Raw genomic sequence first — 16,308 nt, forward strand, 5'->3', positions numbered from 1 at the left:
TTCAATCGCTTTAGTATCTAACGATTTTAATTACTTAATTAGTTGTATAAATCAAAATTAAACAAATAAAAGAACGAAAACTAGTTTAATTTAATGGAAAATGATTCAACTAGAACCCAAATAAAGACAATTGAGATTACCTAAATTGAATTCATCGGGTGACAAATTTAGTGAGAGAAAAGAGGTTTCAGAAATTATCCAACTTTAGCCCACAATTTTTTGTTTGTTTGAGTTAATCTAAAATTTTCATTCATACGTAGGAACTAAATCTAATACATTTTACATAGTTTTGAGAGTTCTTTTTTACTCATTTGAGTACAACATGAGATTTACAAAAGTAAATTACATACGAGACTTACAAAAGTAAATTACAACATGAAGCTTAAAGGAGTACAACATTGCAACAGCAAAATGAAAAGATCCTAAAGGTCTTAAACTTTATCATACTTAAATGTATATTTAATAAGTGATATTATCCTCTTGATTTATAAGTTGTTGTCATCTTGAGATGTTGTCCAATCTTCTTTTGTGGTGTTCTTTATTTTTTTTTTCATCATTGTTCTAATCAAATCAAACAATTATAGTAACGAATTAAAAACACTATTGATCTTCTCTTTCTAAAAAACCCTATATTTGGAATTTACTCCATATCTGATTTAGACAACTCTTTTGATTTGATAACCCATGAGTTTGAACAAAAGAAGTTAATACCATGACAAAACAACTTCATCCTCCCTCTATTCTTCTACCTTTTTCTATTCCAAATTGCTTAGAAAGAAATAAAAACTAATACAATTGACATCCCCTTGGAAAAGGAGATACCGACAAAAGGAATCCTCTCTTTACCAGAGAAACTTAAATCTGTCTGAGTGTTTCTAGGAAACAGTTATAGAGAGAGATAGAGAGAGGAGAACGGTGATTTCATAACTTCAAAAAAAAAAATAGACTTATACCATAGTTAATCAAATAGAGAGAGAGAGAGAGAGAGAGAGAGAGAGAGAGAGAGATACAGTTTGTGATGATGGGTTTGGTAGATAGAGAGAGAACTAAAGAAGAAGAAGAAAAGGAAATGTTTCGCTCTCCTTTGAAATCAGGATTGTTAGCAAAATTGGTTCAAACTAGTAATCCGAAATCCTTCATGGACACTCGAGTCCATTAGAGCTCACATACACCCGAAATCTAAAGGCAAGTCCAACTCGACCAGATGAAATAAACGGTCGTGTTTACGCTTGAAGTTTTATCAAGCATCGTCTGAGTCCAACCCGTTAATATTTGTCTAACATCACCCATGTATTAAAAGCCCGCCCATTCAAGAAAGAGGGAATAGAAGTGATTTATCCTACATCGTAGAGAATGGCTACATTTTTTGGATGACCTTCATTCATAATGGTCAAGCTTCTCAAAATTTCATTAAGCTCAAATAACCTATTGGACTTCTGCATTTACACGTTATATTGACAACATCTAAAGGTGCCTCTCTCTTAAGTGGCAGGTAAACACACCTTTCTTTTAGATGATGTAAACCCGAGTCTAGACCGCTCTATTCCTAATAAATTCGAAAATTTTAACGGGTTTTGGATACTAGAATTGTGCAAAAAGAATAAGCAAAACCGTTGTTCCTTGTTAAGGGTTTTGGACACTTAACAAGAAAGGGTTTTCTTGTTAGGTTCTCCAAACATGATTGTTCAAGTCCTTTTGACCAAGTTGACCAAGCCCACTTTCAACAAAAAAAAAAAAAAAAAAAAAAGGACATAAGCCCATGGTCATCCGTCCGAGGTCCGACCCGATTTTTTACTCCTTGTTCACACTTTGGGGGCCGCTAATTACACCACGAGACGCTCATAAGGGGGCGCTTTCCACACTTCCTCGGCCCGCTCAACTTTGAGACTCTCTCTCTCTCTCTCTCTCTCTCTTAGATCCGATCTTCGGTGAGTTTTTGGAACCTTTGTTTATTAATTAATCGCTTTTGATCTCAAATTCTTCCGAATTCATCAAAATTATCATTGATTTTGAATCGATACTTGAGTTAAGATCCGCCATTATCGTTTCAGAAAATTGTTCATACGATTTGTTTCTTATCTATATTATTACTCATTAACGCTAGATCTGATGATTATTTGTTACTAATTTGTGTTTTGTTTCTTATAGGTACTCTTAATTTGTTCTAACAAGCTTAAAATTGTCAAAATGGTACGCTTTCAATTTACTAATCGTTATTGTATTTCAGTTCTTCATGTGTATTATTGTTGTTGGTAAAATTTACTGTGGATCTGGTTTTGTTCTTAGAATTTACTAATTTGGACTTAAGCATCTAATTAGAGTGATCTTAATTGGTTTTAATGAGAGGATTGTTTGTTCAACTTTTGAGAACCACAGTTTTGATAGGAGTATTATGTGGATTACTTGTATACAAGAGATCTATGACTTGATTAATCTTTGGAACGATCATAGATGATTTTGAATTCCTGTTTTCCGATAAAAACATCAACTATGTAAAATCTTGCACAATACTACCACTTCAGTGAAAGGTCTAATAGGTCAAAAGTGAAAAACTATTTTTATGTTACATCCATTCAGGGACGTAATTAACCTGTTTTTAGGGCTCCTTCACCCTTTTTAATCTCGATATAAACATTATTTTTGTTGGTTTGTGAGCTTATTCTTAATCAGATCAATAAGAGCAAGTGAAGGTTAAATTAGATGAGGTTAACTGGTAGAGGCATTCTGTTGTATTCTATTTATTTTCTGTTTTTATTGGAGTCCATCATACATACACCCAGGCCGAAGAAGAAAATTTGTAACCCAAAGTTGTAACATTTGTTACTTATTTCTTGTATTCTATTTATATATAGGTGGTTCTTGCTGCTTCAATCATAAGCAAATCCGGAAAAGGTGAGATTTCTTCAACAGAAAGAAATTATTTTATCATGTTTTCGCTGCACATATACTTTTTCCACCCTTCGGCTCAGATTTGGGCTCTTAGACATCCATTGATGCATCTTCGTCCAATCTATGTTGGTTCACTGTTTACGTTTGTTTCTTGCAGCACTTGTCTCGCGGCAGTTTGTGGACATGTCTCGTATTCGGATTGAAGGGTTACTTGCAGCTTTTCCCAAGTTAGTTGGCATAGGAAAGCAGCATACGTACGTTGAAACTGAAAACGTGCGATATGTGTACCAGCCAATTGAAGGTCTTTACTTGCTTCTTGTTACCAATAAGCAAAGCAACATTCTTGAAGATCTGGAGACCCTGAGATTGCTCTCCAAACTGGTATCCTGATTGTTGATTATGTGCTTATCTAAGTTATCAGAGTTTAACTTTGAGACAGTGTCCAACTATTTTAAATTATAGATGGTAAAATCTCCAGGAAGAGTTTCTGAAATTAATCTACAATATGATTTTTGAAAAGATAAATTGTGAATCAGACATCTAGTATACGATAAATTTCACTCTTTCTCTCATTTGATAATGGGAGTCAATTGTTTACAATAGTGAGAGAAAAGTTTTCTTTAACCTATATATATATATATATATATATATATATATATATCGATATGAAGTAGTTTATATATATTCGACATTTTGTACTACCTAAGTCATCGAAGTAACAACATGATCGTCGTTTCATTCCATGCTATGATAACTGAGTTGCCGGTTGTTCTTATGCCTTTTCAGCTCTCAGTTTATGCTAAATTCTTCATGTGTAGATGCTTATTTACTGAAATTTTTTCTTTACTTCAAGTAAGAGCATGGTAATTAGGGGGATATAGTTTAGTTGATTCCTTAAGTCTATTCAGGTTCCGGAGTATTCTCCCTCTTTAGATGAGGAAGGAGTTTGCGCATCAGCTTTTGAGTTGATTTTTGCGTTTGATGAAGTAATCTCCTTGGGGCATAAAGAAAATGTAACTGTTGCTCAAGTCAAGCAGTATTGTGAGATGGAAAGTCACGAGGAGAAACTACATAAGCTGGTTATGCAGAGTAAGATCAATGATACCAAGGATGTTATGAAGCGTAAAGCTAATGAGATTGACAAAAGCAAGGTAGGTATCAACTTGAAGAACTTCTAAATTACGAAGTGTTTCACATTTTAAGTTTTACCATTGCCTTTTGATACCGTTGTCCTTCTCTTAGCTACTTTGGATATGAAACTAATTTCTGACATTTTGTTGTCCAATCTGCAGGTTGATAAGAATAGAGGTGATAAGGGAGGATTCATGTCTCTTCAATCTATGGGTTCAGGAAGAATCGAGAATGCGTTTAATGAAATGATGTCTAGTGGTGGGGGTGGTGGTTTTGGAAGTGGTTCTGGTTTTGGATCGACGACTGATACGGACCCCTTTTCCACCAAGCCTAAAGGTATGTGAATGTTCAAGCTGCGTCTTTGCTACTACCCTCTATATCCTTCCAACAATGTATGAAAATATCAAGACACACCTTCACGGATATTTGTAAAAGTATAGCATCCTCCTATTGCTGGACTCCCACCTTTTTAGGGTACTTGACTACTAAATTGTTTTCTAGTATGATGCTTAATAAATAGTGTCGTGGGAAATCAGGTCGCCCATCTGCCTCCGTAGCTGCTCCTTCTAAAGGTGGTATGCAGCTTGGTAAAACAAAAAGAGCCAACCAGTTCTTAGAATCTCTAAAAGCTGAAGGTGAAGTGATCGTTGAGGACGTGCAACCAAGTGCTGGTCGGTCCAAAACCGCTGCTCCAGCTCCCACTGATCCAATCACGCTTACCGTTGAAGAGAAGCTTAATGTGACACTTAAACGAGATGGTGGAGTCAGTAACTTTGATGTTCAGGGTACTCTATTGCTACAAATCCTTAATCAGGAGAATGCACTTATCCAAGTTCAGGTACTCTCACCAAAAACTTCAGATTTCACAGTTACGACCAAACACAACTTATTCTTTTTTGGGTCGACATCTACATGGTTATCCACTAATAATTAACTAAGTTAAACAGTTGCATAGGATCCTTCACAGCTTTCTTATTATTCTATTACTTATATTATGGCTCATTCTGGTTCTAGGCGTAGTTTATATTGCTCATATCTTTGGTTCATTTGCTCATCAATTTAGCAACATATTATGGTTTTCTCACTTAATGGTTACTCTTACGCGCTTCATTACAGATTGAAACAGATGAAAATTCGGGCATCCTCTTCAAAACCCATCCTAATATCAACAAGGAGTTGTTTTCTAATGATAATATTCTAGGGTTAAAAGATCCTAACAGACCCTTCCCGACCAGTCAAGGTGGCGATGCTTCAGGTGTTGGTCTTTTGAAGTGGAGAATGCAAAGCATGGATGAATCAATTGTGCCATTGACCAGTAGGTTTTGAATCTTTAGCAAACTTTCTGGTATATGATATAGCTTTTCCTCTTCTTATGTGTATTCATCTATTTGCAGTCAACTGTTGGCCCTCGGTATCTGGAAATGAAACTTATGTCAGCATGGAATACGAAGCCTCAGCAACGTTCGATCTACAAAATGTCATTATTTCTGTACCTCTTCCTGCACTTCGAGATGCACCACGTGTCACACAGGTTGACGGGGAATGGAGGTGAGCTATAGCAAGTTTACCTTTTCTGTACGAATTCCAACAGATAATGACTTCAATTGTTTGATTAACATAAAAATAACAAACATTAGCCTATCAAGTTGCCATCATGCGAAAAGTTTAAATCGAAGCATAAGAGATTTTCAGGTCTTCTTAGGACCCAACTTTTGACACTGACTAATGTTTACAATTCTAGGTTTGATGCAAGGAATTCTGTCTTAGAATGGTCAATACTTCTTATTGATAACTCAAACCGCAGGTTAGTCGCCAGGATGAGTTATGAACTTCATTTATTCTATTTTCTATATTTTATGTCTTATATGTACTAATCAAAGGACTGTTTGATCTCTCTCTCTTTCTTAACCATCAGTGGATCTATGGAGTTTGTAGTACCTCCTGTCGATACTTCAGTTTTCTTCCCCATTTCTGTCAGATTTGCTGCTGCAAAGACATTCAGTGACCTAAAGGTACGTCCTAAGATGTCCCCGTATTTTTCTTATGTTCGACAACAATAATGGAAGGAAAGGAACCCACTTTTGGCCACACAACCAAGATTTTTCGAATGAAATACCTCTACATTTTTTTTCCTGAGTAGAAGATAATAAGAAATATCCCTTCTTGATCTTCTGCTTACCCATCTCAATCCTGCAGGTTACAAATATCTTGCCATTAAAGGGTGGTGCACCTCCGAAATTTACGCAGAGAACACAACTAATCACAGATAACTATCAAGTTGTATGAGCTTTTCTGGTTGCTACTGCTTGACTTTGATCAAGTGTGTCTGAAGATTGTTCTTATCTTTTTTCATTTCTTATCATCTCTTTTTGCTCTTATTCTATCGACTACAGAAATGACAATTTCAATTTTTTTCTTCCTTCAGGCTTTAGGTAAAATGTATGTCGTTTCTTCTTGTAAGACATTTCCGACTACAGAAATGACAGTTTCAGCGTTTTGAGGATAAAAATTACTATATGATTTGGTACTGTATCTCCTTGTTTTGTTTCATATCTTCCTTTTCCGGCTATGTGCCTGTAGTATATAACCTACAGCTGAAACTGATGTCCATGGGAGAAGAAGGGAGAGAGGTCTTTCTATCTCCCACTCCACAGTATAAGATCTTTTTGAGGCCATGTTGGCCTGTGAGAATGAGATGCCTTTGGAGGAATAGCACTTTTGTAATGTGATTTCTAGTAATATATTAGTTAGTTTGGTCACAAATAGATTTGGTCCATAACAATTTACTACGTAAATTATTTGATTAACGATTTTAAATGAAAAGGGGAGGTCAATGTTTTGGGGTAACAAGCAAAGTTTTCGGGATACAATTTGTCCTCTCATCTCTCTCTCTAAGTTCCAATGAAAGGGAATGCCTCTTCGCCAAAACCCTTTGTATGGAAAACCAGACGAAGAAGGGGTTCTCTCTCTCATCAATGAAGGAACCCTTCTTCGGCTGGTTTCCCTCGAATAACCAACACCATTTTGAAACCTCATTCCTGAGATGATGAGAGAGAAAAAGCAAAGCAATACGAATGCAATTAGAAAAAGTATTAATCCAATTGATGATAAAGTCACTTTCAAGACTACGCAAGGGACTATTTTTTTAAACCTGAAGTTCCTGGTAAACACCCAAAACAGGGTGGGAAATTGATATCCATTTAAGCTCAACTTCTCCAACAATGGAACAACAAAAGGAAATTACAAAACCCTCTGTAGTTCTTCTGCCATTTTTACTCCACTCTGAGCAATAAAAGAAAAGCTTAAACTCTGGAGTTGTTCCGAAATTCTAACCAAATTTAATCTTAAATTTACAAATCCCGGTAACAGATGGTAATTACTTTAACTTACATTACAAATCTGTATTTCGCGAGAAGGATGGCAATGGCATTGAGTCTTGTGGACGAAGGATTACTAGCAAACCGAACATTCCAAGCATTGGAAGAACCAGAAGCCATTTAAGCAGTTTGTAGTAATACATATGAAAGGTGAGTGAGAAATCGTCTGTGAAATGAAGTCCGTTCTTGTCAACCATATCTACTTGTACTGTTCCAGTCGTGCGAACAGATACTGTCGGTAGTTTTATTCGGTACTTGCCTGGCTGATCATATATTTGGTTTTGAATGATCTTTCTCTCTCCTTGATAATTTCCAGGTACTAGTAAGGTTGTCTGCAACATTAACAAAATTTACCAAAACAGAAAGTTATTTATTCTGATTTTAAGTCAGATAGTTATTGATGGAGAGAGAGAGAGAGGCTGTGCTTACTGTGACATTGTAAGGGCCTTGAGATCCTGAAGGAAACCTGTACTTGTCGACAATCTCAAATTCCACCCAGAAATTCTTGCCTTCCTCGTCCCGGAAAGTTCTGGATGGATGTGTAACATAAATCCCTTGACGATTGTGCCGGTTTGCTATATTGTTTCTCCCCTGATTCGATGATCTCCATGCCTGAAAGAAATGCATAATGTATGATGTCGGATATAAATGAACAAGGCATTCTAGGTTAGTCTTTATTATGATGAATATTCCAAGACCAAAACGAAATCAAAGCGATACAAAAGAAGCATATCTCAGTGATCCAATTTCAGCACAACAATATTACCCTACCTTGAGAGGATGATGTGGGGATGGAGTAGAGAAACAGAAAACATTGCCATTCATGGTAGTGACAATAAGGTCAAGATCGTCTCCACCATCAACATTGTCTGCTAAGACCATACTATATCTGTTACCAAAAGATTTTTTAACATCAGTGTAAATTTTAAGAATGGGTACATATAGAATTAATAGTGACATCAAATGACGAGGAGAGAAGATCTTACGAAGTTTCGCCAATATCAACAACATCAGCACATGACGTCGGTCCATCAATAAGGTACAAATAGCCATCAAATGATGTTGTAACAAGAGTTAGCCCCTTTTGTTTCTCCCCACGTTTACTAAGATCAACTAGAAGAACTTGATTCATTACTCGTCCATGAGTACGATATGGGTAAGGACGGATCTGTGATCCATCCTTACCACTAAGAACATATATGTTTCCTGATATTGTAGGAACTACTACATCGGTGTGACCATCCCCGTCCACATCACCGACTGTTGGACCCTGATCAGCAAATAATAGGTTAAAATCTGGGTGTAAGATACATGGTTACTAAAATTAAACAAATGTTCACCACAGCCGGAACGACCGCTAAACATGTAATTTCTATAAGCTGTTAATTTAATTATCATATTATTGTCCTCCAAAGCGAAGGGCCCATGCAAGGTAAACTCCATATTTGACCAAGCTTAGCGTTAACTTGCAATAAGGAAAAGACATTTGTACAGCAACTCACCTGTGGAACAAGACTCTTCAGATGCACTTCCCAAATTTCTTTTCCTTGTGTGGTCCATGCCGCAACATTTCCATGGGTATCAGCAGTCACTAGCTCAATTTTACCATCGTCGTTAATATCTGCTGCAACTACAGATCCCTGAATTTCAGCCATCTCAAGAGGGAAATTTGGTCTCACCTTGCCTGGGGATTACATATTGCAGCAACAATCATTAGGTAGAACGATGGAAAATTTACAAGAAATAACTAAAAGCTTCCTTACAATCTTCTTAACTAGAAAGAAATTGTCAAATCAGTTTAAATTCATATATTCAGTTACAATTTCATATATAAGAGAACAATTTAAAAAGAGACAAGGCTCTCTGTTAAGTTTTAGGTCAACAAAAGAGATTTCACAATTAATGCATCCCAAACATCGGTCTAAATAAGTAAATAGTTTATAGTCAGTAGTCACATAAACTGCCTAGAACAAAAAAAGTCCTCAAGATGGTTATGCAGACTCTGTATTGTAAATGAGAGAAAGAAAAGGATATTACCCAATCATTACTATGATGTCACTGCATGACAGCAAACCAAGAAGAATAATCTGAAGCCTTTAGAAATTACCATGATGATCCAAAACGTAGAACAAGCCAAATGAAGTTCCGACAAGAATGTCCAAATTTCCATCCCCGTCCAAATCAGCTACAGTTGGAGAAGAATATATGTAAGCACGATATTTTCCGGTATCAGTACTTAGATCTAGTTGTGTTGTCCATTTAACTTGCTTTGTTTCCAGATTGAAAACTACTATGGCTCCTGCTACATATTTACTGATCTCTATTCCACCAAGTTCTGCTAAATGTTCTGGGTTGTCATAATACCTGTCAACTCATGAAGCAGCCAATTAGTTTAAGATATATATGACACAAAGAGAGTAGGTAAGACTGATATTGTTGATAGCACGAAAAGCAAAGACTGAATTAACTTGAAGCCCACAGATAATCTTGAACTATTGTTTTGTGACATTGACTTTCAATTTTAAACACAGTAAATCTAATGATTCAAAATTCTAAACCATATGCAATATTGCCTCGCCATATGGAATATGTGATAGCAGAGTAGGATGTTAAAGACAAATACCAGACCTGAGGTTAAAATTATCATCATATCCAGTGAATGTTTCACATAATTAGGGAAAGGCGGCATTTGACTACATTCTAAAGCAATAGTGGTAAACATGCTTCTCATCCATTTCCAAAAAAAAAATATCATATTGTTCGTGAGAAACCTATATAGTGGGAAGGACGAATAATTTCTGAAAATTAAATAAGTGACAATGACACCCGTATGGACCCGATATCTAAAACTAGTATACGTGTCTGAGAAGGCAACCAGAAAACGATCTAAAATGGGTATACGATCGAAATACAATTAGAAAATCAAAAGGATGGATCCAATCATCCGAATAGGATTACATCACTTTGTCAAAATGGAAATCTTACTCGTGATCAAAGAAGTAAGAAACAGCAACAACCATCTCCGGAATCCCATCATTGTCAATGTCTGCTATGACCTTAGGCAACAACAGAATCATATTTCAGCCAAAGTTTACCGGACATACACATTTTGCTTCGTATGTTATAACTTAAACTCAAGTAAAATAAAGAACATGCAAGTATTTGATAAAAGTCAAAGGAAGTTTCGAACTTACAGGTGTGCTTAAGATGTGTGAGTCAATATTCACATAATCCTCTATTCTCTCATGCATGTCTTCTGTCCAATCCTCATTTCCCCACATATTCTCATCGACATAATCATCGTAGTCATAATTATATTCATCAGCTAGCTCATCATTATCACGGAACAACTCAAAAGAAGTGTCAGCATCAGCTTCCAGACCTTCATCATTTTCTACAGTTGCAGCAAGATCATCTGTATTGGTAGTAACAGTGGATTCAGATCCACTACTCTGTTTTGGATTTGAATCAGTATCTTCAAGAAGCCGCCTCCCAACGTTTGTGTTATCCACTTTTGCACTCACTCCTGATGAGACATTCTCTGTTGAACTTCCCATACTTGGCAACTTAATAACTTCTTGCGCTTGAGTCACGTTTAGGTTGGCTGCATCCTCTGGCTTGGATGCATTAACTGATTCAGTAGCGTTGAGTTTCCCTACACTGTCTGGCTCAGATCCATTCACTGCTTGACTTGTGTCAATTTTCACCTCAGCTTCAGGCTTGGATGCATTTACTACGGAGCTGGAGTTTCCTAGACTTGATGAAGAAACTGAACTGTTTGATCCTGTGTGTGTTTCTCCAGTTCCTACAAAACAATTGCTATATGCTCAAACAGTCCAACTCCACTGCCACATTATATTTCATATTTTTGTTCAAAAACATTGTTTCTAGTAAAAGGCTGTAAGTTAAACAAAGCTGAATACATCGATCACCGGAATAGGGAACCCAGAAAAAAAAAATACTTCAGATCCCATACACCTTATTCAGCAAAGTAGATAATGTACTTACGGGCTCCTGATTTCATCTCTGCAGCCTCCTCAATAAGCAAGTCATCATGTACATCTGGATGAGAACGATCAACTGGATCTGGATGCAACCCAACAAACCAGTCTTTACGAACCCTAATTCGGGGTATCTCCAGTTTTTCAGTCATCACGTAACCAGAGGTCCTGTAACAAAAAAAATTATAATAATAAGCCTAAAACGCGGACTGCTTGAATAGAACTGCAAATATAACAAATGCATCAACATCATAACAATAATCAACTCTATTTGTTTTTATAGGTCAAGGATAGTGATAGTACTTTAACTGAAATATATACCTGAAAAATAGCACTTCACCATTATATGTAGCTAAAGCTATTTCTCTGATACCATCTTTATCAATGTCAAATAAGAGAGGGCTGGCATGAACATTTGATTGGTGAAAAGCAGGCCATCCTGGGAAGTAAAAGTTGAGTCAGCACCCATCAAATAGAAATTACTGTTCTTTATAGATCTTGTGTGTGAGTTTGTCTCTATCACAATCTTATTTCATACAACTACACAACGAATCATCTTTCTGCTCCTTTTGAGCAATGGTTTAGAAATGTCAAATAAAAAAAACAGACAAGTCAATTCTTTAAGAAATTTACAAACAAATTAACATACCTGGCATTTTATCTCCATCAGAACCTTCAAGCACCTCCAAGTAGTGAACAAAAGATGGAACAACGATATCAAGTTTCCCGTCACTGAAATCCAGAACCCATATAAGTATAACTCAAGTAAAAGCAACCGCACACTTAATGCTAACCGTTTCTAGTATCGAACAAAGAATAAACAATATCCATCTCATTCATTGGCTAGTTTCTTTCTTAATAAACAACACAAGTTTCGTGTAACAAAATTCCACTTCTCATCATAAAAAGAATGATTCAAACATAAGAAGTGAAAGATGCAAAATTTTCCGTTTTGAGATGTTTAGAATTCAGAGTTACCTGTTTATATCAGCAATCAAAGGGGTTGCATATATGCTAGAACTAACTTCTGTCTTCCATCTCAACTCGACGTGCCGAGGGCATTGTGTATTCAGCAGAGAATCCTCGTCTCTAAACAAGAGAAAACCTAAACAAGCTTAATTGAATGCAAACCTAAACAAGCTTAATTGAATGTAAATTCTGGAAATAAATGGAACAGAAAGACAAACTGATTCTGGATAATAAGCAGAAAATATGAAAATGGATACAGATTAAGGCAAATTCTTAGTTGTATTAGATCTTCTGAGTCCATAAACCTCAAATCAACATAGAAAAATTATAGTTTTTTCACCAAATTGACTTGTTTCAATGAGTTAGATGAGAGAGAAGGAGAGAGAGAGATTACATTTCAGGATAACCTAGGGCATCATCAGAGGCTTCTCGTTTTCGGAACTTATTATTACTCGATTGATCGTCCGGTTGTGATTCAGAAACGACTTGAGAGAAATTCAAATGGAGAAGGACGAGAAGAAGAGAGAATGATAAGAAGAAGAAGAACGTCGTTTTCGTTGTGGAGTTCATTAGATCGATCCCTCCTCGCCAGAATACAACTGACGATGACGGAAGTAAACCCTAATTCAGATAAATTTAGGGGTTTTATTTTGATCCCTAGAACACGTGAGACGGTGACCGATGCTAAATATGGAATTCTCAGTTTTAAGTTTTAAGAAGAAGAAGGAGAATCCATGAGGACCTGACGAAGAAAATTTGATCGAGAGATCTGAGAGTGTGATTTCTTCCGGCTAATTCCATTTTGGCCCCTTAAGAATCACTAACTCACCAAAATGCTCCTTTAAAGATGATGTCAGTTAATTTTAACAGTTGACTTTTTTGCCTTCCTACATATTTCCGAAAATATTTTCCTCCCTAACCTAACATTTGTTCCTCGCTGATGGGGTTAAGACATTCGGCTAGCCAAAGCGTCATTTGGATTAACCCATTTTTTTTTTTTAAAAAAGATTCAAAGTCGGGATTCCAAACTTTATGATATAAAAATTGTTGAAAACAAATGGAAATGTATTTGTTCAAACATAACTATATTTTTGCGAGTATCAAACCTTATTTACATATCGTGTAATTCCTCTATAAAACTCTTTCTTCTCTTACATCGAAGCTCATTTGGTAGGAGGTAATCAGCAAAGGTTCACAATTTACTGTTACAAAAAATCTACCTGGAGGTGAAAATACATGTGGATTTTTGGGACTTAAAATTGCATCGCCTTTTAGTCAATCTTGATCAAACTAAATTGACCCAAGCCTTTCATGCCATTAACAAGCTCTTCATGCCCCCAACAATCTTGGTCAAACTAGTCAACCTAGACTCCTGTCAATTCTTCATAACCGTCGCTGAACCGGGGAACAAAAGGTTTTCTCCGTTTTCAGATCTCACCGTGAGTAGTTAACTGTCACCGCCGGTAACAGACTCCTGTCAAAGGTACTCAACCTCTCCGATCACCACCCCTTTCTCTCTTTCTCATCTCAAACTTAAACAAGGTACACTCGTAACCCTAATATAATGCTGATCATGATTTTGATTTCACTTTTTTGTTCTGTTACTTTTAGTTCCTTTAGAAGTGGTTCAAATGTCCCAATGGTTTAAAGATTTTCAATATATATGGGTATTTTTGACAAACAAATTTATTCTGAATTTAGCTTTCCGTTTGGTGGTATTGATAACCCTAATGTGTATAAATATTGCATAGTAACTGTTTGAGGAAATGCCTGAGAGAGAGAGAGAGGATTCAACTTCAAATTTTGTTTGAGTTTGATAAGCTGTTGTGATTTGTAGACAAAAAAAAAGAAGAATGAATAAAAGTGGAGTAGGTCTCAGCGGTGCTAGTACTGGACCAACGGCAGCAGCATCAGCTGCGGCAGCTCAGAAACAGAAGACTCTTTTACAAAGAGTTGACACTGATATTACCAACATTGTTGACAACTTCAATAACTTGGTTAATGTTGCTAGGGTATTTTTTCTCTCTCTAGCTCAATCACCCATTTCATGTTTAGTACATATTTTGATCTTGTATACAAAGATCACATTTATACATTTCTATGGTCTCGTTTACCTCTCTATGGCTTATAGTAAGGGTGGCAATTCTGCCCCGAGACTCGAAACCCATCCAGGAACACCGCGTCCATCGAGAAAACATTCAACCCGAAGCCCGACATGGTAGTGCACGGCCTGCCCGCCTGTAGATAGTGAACGGGCCAGGGCTTACTTAAAATGGCTTATGAAGCCCGGACTCTTTACCCGCAAGTATTGGCCATTCTATAGGCGTGTTCTATGACCTATAGTGTTCTTGCCACATGTATAAATCATTCAGAGCAGTGCTGAAATTTAAGTTAGGGTAAAAGCTTTGAAGTAATCCATAGCTCGTAGTTCTTTAAGTACTCATTTGATGCAAGAGGACAGTTTCAGACTACTCGATTAGGTTTTGTTGTTGCCTTCAAGCTGTCTCGAAAATTTTTAACGGCAGATAGAAAGACATCGCCAGTTGTTCATAATGTTTGCTTCTGTAGAAGAAAGTAGATGGGTAGAGAGATTTCTTTCATTTGTTTCCAGACACTACTATGCTTATTGGCTTACGTAGCCCGATTCTACCCATTCAACTACTTGAGAATGAGTGCTGTATGCAAACTCAAGTAATAAAGACCTCAAATTTGTAAATTTATAATGTGGTTCATATTGTTGTAGATAAACGATCCACCAGTAAGAAATGCGCAAGAAACCTTCATGATGGAGATGCGTGCATCTAGAATGGTATGTTTCTTCTATTCTCTTCACCGTTTTCTGTTCGGATGAATAAACAGAAAGTTGGCTTTGATTTTTTGACAACTTGCAGTTATCTATGAAATTGCTTTAGTTACCGACTTGCTTGATATGTGTATACAGCATGACATGAATTCGATCTGCTACCGACTATCCTAAAAAGGCAAGAACAAAAATAGTAATTGAATCTTTGGTTGTTGATAATTGTTTAAGAATGTATTTCGAAGGCATCTCGAATTCTCTTGTAAACCATTGGACTGTCAACCGCTCAATGAATTTCCATGTACTGGATTCATGTTAGTAATCGGAGATACAATAGGACTCTTATATATGGCTGCAGTTCGTATCCTGAGGGACCCCCGGATGTATTCAATCTCAACATACGCAGTGGAAGTTGATTCACATTATGTGATCAACGAAGTTTCCCATCTTGGATTCGCTTGTTATTAATCTATTGCCTTTGTATGCATAACTAATGGGCTTGCTCTTAGTTTGCATACAAAATGTAGGTCGACTTTCATATTTCCTCTATTTTCACCTTTAACTATCGTCGTTATGGTACTTGTACTAATCGAAAAGCAAAATGTGTCAAACAGGTTCAAGCAGCAGATTCCCTGTTAAAATTGGTGACAGAGTTGAAGCAAACAGCTATATTTTCAGGACTGGCGTCTTTGAACGAGCACGTTGAGAAGCGTACAAATGAATTTGACCAACAGGCTGAGAAAACAGAACGCTTGTTGGGTAGAATTGGAGAGGAAGCAGCTGCTAGCCTGAAAGAACTTGAATCACATTACTACTCTTCTGTCCAAAGAAACAACAATTTCGACTAGTAAAATAACATCGTCAGGAGAGCAGGATAGTTATGTATATTCGGGCGAGCTTGGTATTCCTCAGTCGAACTTGACAAAATAGAATGTGGATATTTGTAGCTATATTTTAAAACTACCCATTATTTTGTCAAATCTATTTCGGTAAATTAGGAAGTGCTCTATCGGATAACACTCACCAAGAGACATAACGGATTTATAATATGTTGACATGTATAAATTGGAGAAATTTGTAACTCTCGGAATAGTTTGAATAGATTAACAAAAGTACCGTAATTAAGTTAAGAGTCTTTGAC

General features: G+C 36.5%; 3 protein-coding genes across 6 annotated transcripts; 2 read left to right on the forward strand and 1 right to left on the reverse strand.

Annotated features, from left to right (window-relative positions):
- The first annotated feature begins 1,569 nt into the window (after positions 1-1,569).
- LOC147555580 (coatomer subunit delta-like) lies at positions 1,570-6,550 on the forward strand. Of its 2 annotated transcripts, none has more exons than XM_086663207.1 (12): positions 1,570-1,928; positions 2,149-2,190; positions 2,853-2,892; positions 3,047-3,270; positions 3,798-4,040; positions 4,182-4,356; positions 4,557-4,858; positions 5,137-5,335; positions 5,415-5,568; positions 5,762-5,824; positions 5,936-6,032; positions 6,217-6,550. In XM_086663207.1, the coding sequence occupies exons 2-12, from the start codon at positions 2,188-2,190 to the stop codon at positions 6,304-6,306; spliced, it is 1,590 nt and encodes a 529-aa protein (XP_086519333.1). In that variant the 5' UTR covers positions 1,570-1,928; positions 2,149-2,187; the 3' UTR covers positions 6,307-6,550. The 2 variants fall into 2 exon arrangements, with proteins under 2 accessions (XP_086519333.1, XP_086519334.1); XM_086663208.1 differs by having other exon boundaries at positions 1,921-2,025.
- Positions 6,551-7,177: 627 nt separating this feature from the next.
- DEX1 (defective in exine formation protein (DEX1)) lies at positions 7,178-13,186 on the reverse strand. 2 transcript variants are annotated; one of them, XM_086663204.1, is made up of 14 exons: positions 12,762-13,186; positions 12,377-12,487; positions 12,048-12,130; positions 11,720-11,837; positions 11,406-11,566; positions 10,592-11,202; positions 10,383-10,453; positions 9,505-9,761; positions 8,900-9,081; positions 8,384-8,667; positions 8,169-8,286; positions 7,827-8,009; positions 7,411-7,729; positions 7,178-7,302 (listed from the first exon to the last, which is right to left on the reverse strand). In XM_086663204.1, exons 1-13 carry the CDS (start codon positions 12,935-12,937, stop codon positions 7,412-7,414), a joined length of 2,673 nt encoding a protein of 890 aa, XP_086519330.1. In that variant the 5' UTR covers positions 12,938-13,186; the 3' UTR covers positions 7,178-7,302; position 7,411. The 2 variants fall into 2 exon arrangements, with proteins under 2 accessions (XP_086519330.1, XP_086519331.1); XM_086663205.1 differs by lacking the exon at positions 7,178-7,302 and having other exon boundaries at positions 7,534-7,746; positions 7,825-8,009; positions 12,762-13,178.
- A 468-nt stretch (positions 13,187-13,654) lies between these two features.
- LOC147555582 (mediator of RNA polymerase II transcription subunit 22a-like) lies at positions 13,655-16,297 on the forward strand. 2 transcript variants are annotated; one of them, XM_086663210.1, is made up of 4 exons: positions 13,655-13,909; positions 14,205-14,379; positions 15,111-15,176; positions 15,782-16,297. In XM_086663210.1, exons 2-4 carry the CDS (start codon positions 14,221-14,223, stop codon positions 16,013-16,015), a joined length of 459 nt encoding a protein of 152 aa, XP_086519336.1. In that variant the 5' UTR covers positions 13,655-13,909; positions 14,205-14,220; the 3' UTR covers positions 16,016-16,297. The 2 variants fall into 2 exon arrangements, with proteins under 2 accessions (XP_086519336.1, XP_086519337.1); XM_086663211.1 differs by having other exon boundaries at positions 13,707-13,850.
- Positions 16,298-16,308: the final 11 nt, after the last annotated feature.

Source organism: Eschscholzia californica, unplaced genomic scaffold (genome assembly GCF_041429995.1).
Source record: "Eschscholzia californica isolate CP2 unplaced genomic scaffold, dmEscCali1.0.p SCAF_2, whole genome shotgun sequence".
Classification (NCBI taxonomy): Eukaryota; Viridiplantae; Streptophyta; class Magnoliopsida; order Ranunculales; family Papaveraceae; genus Eschscholzia; species Eschscholzia californica.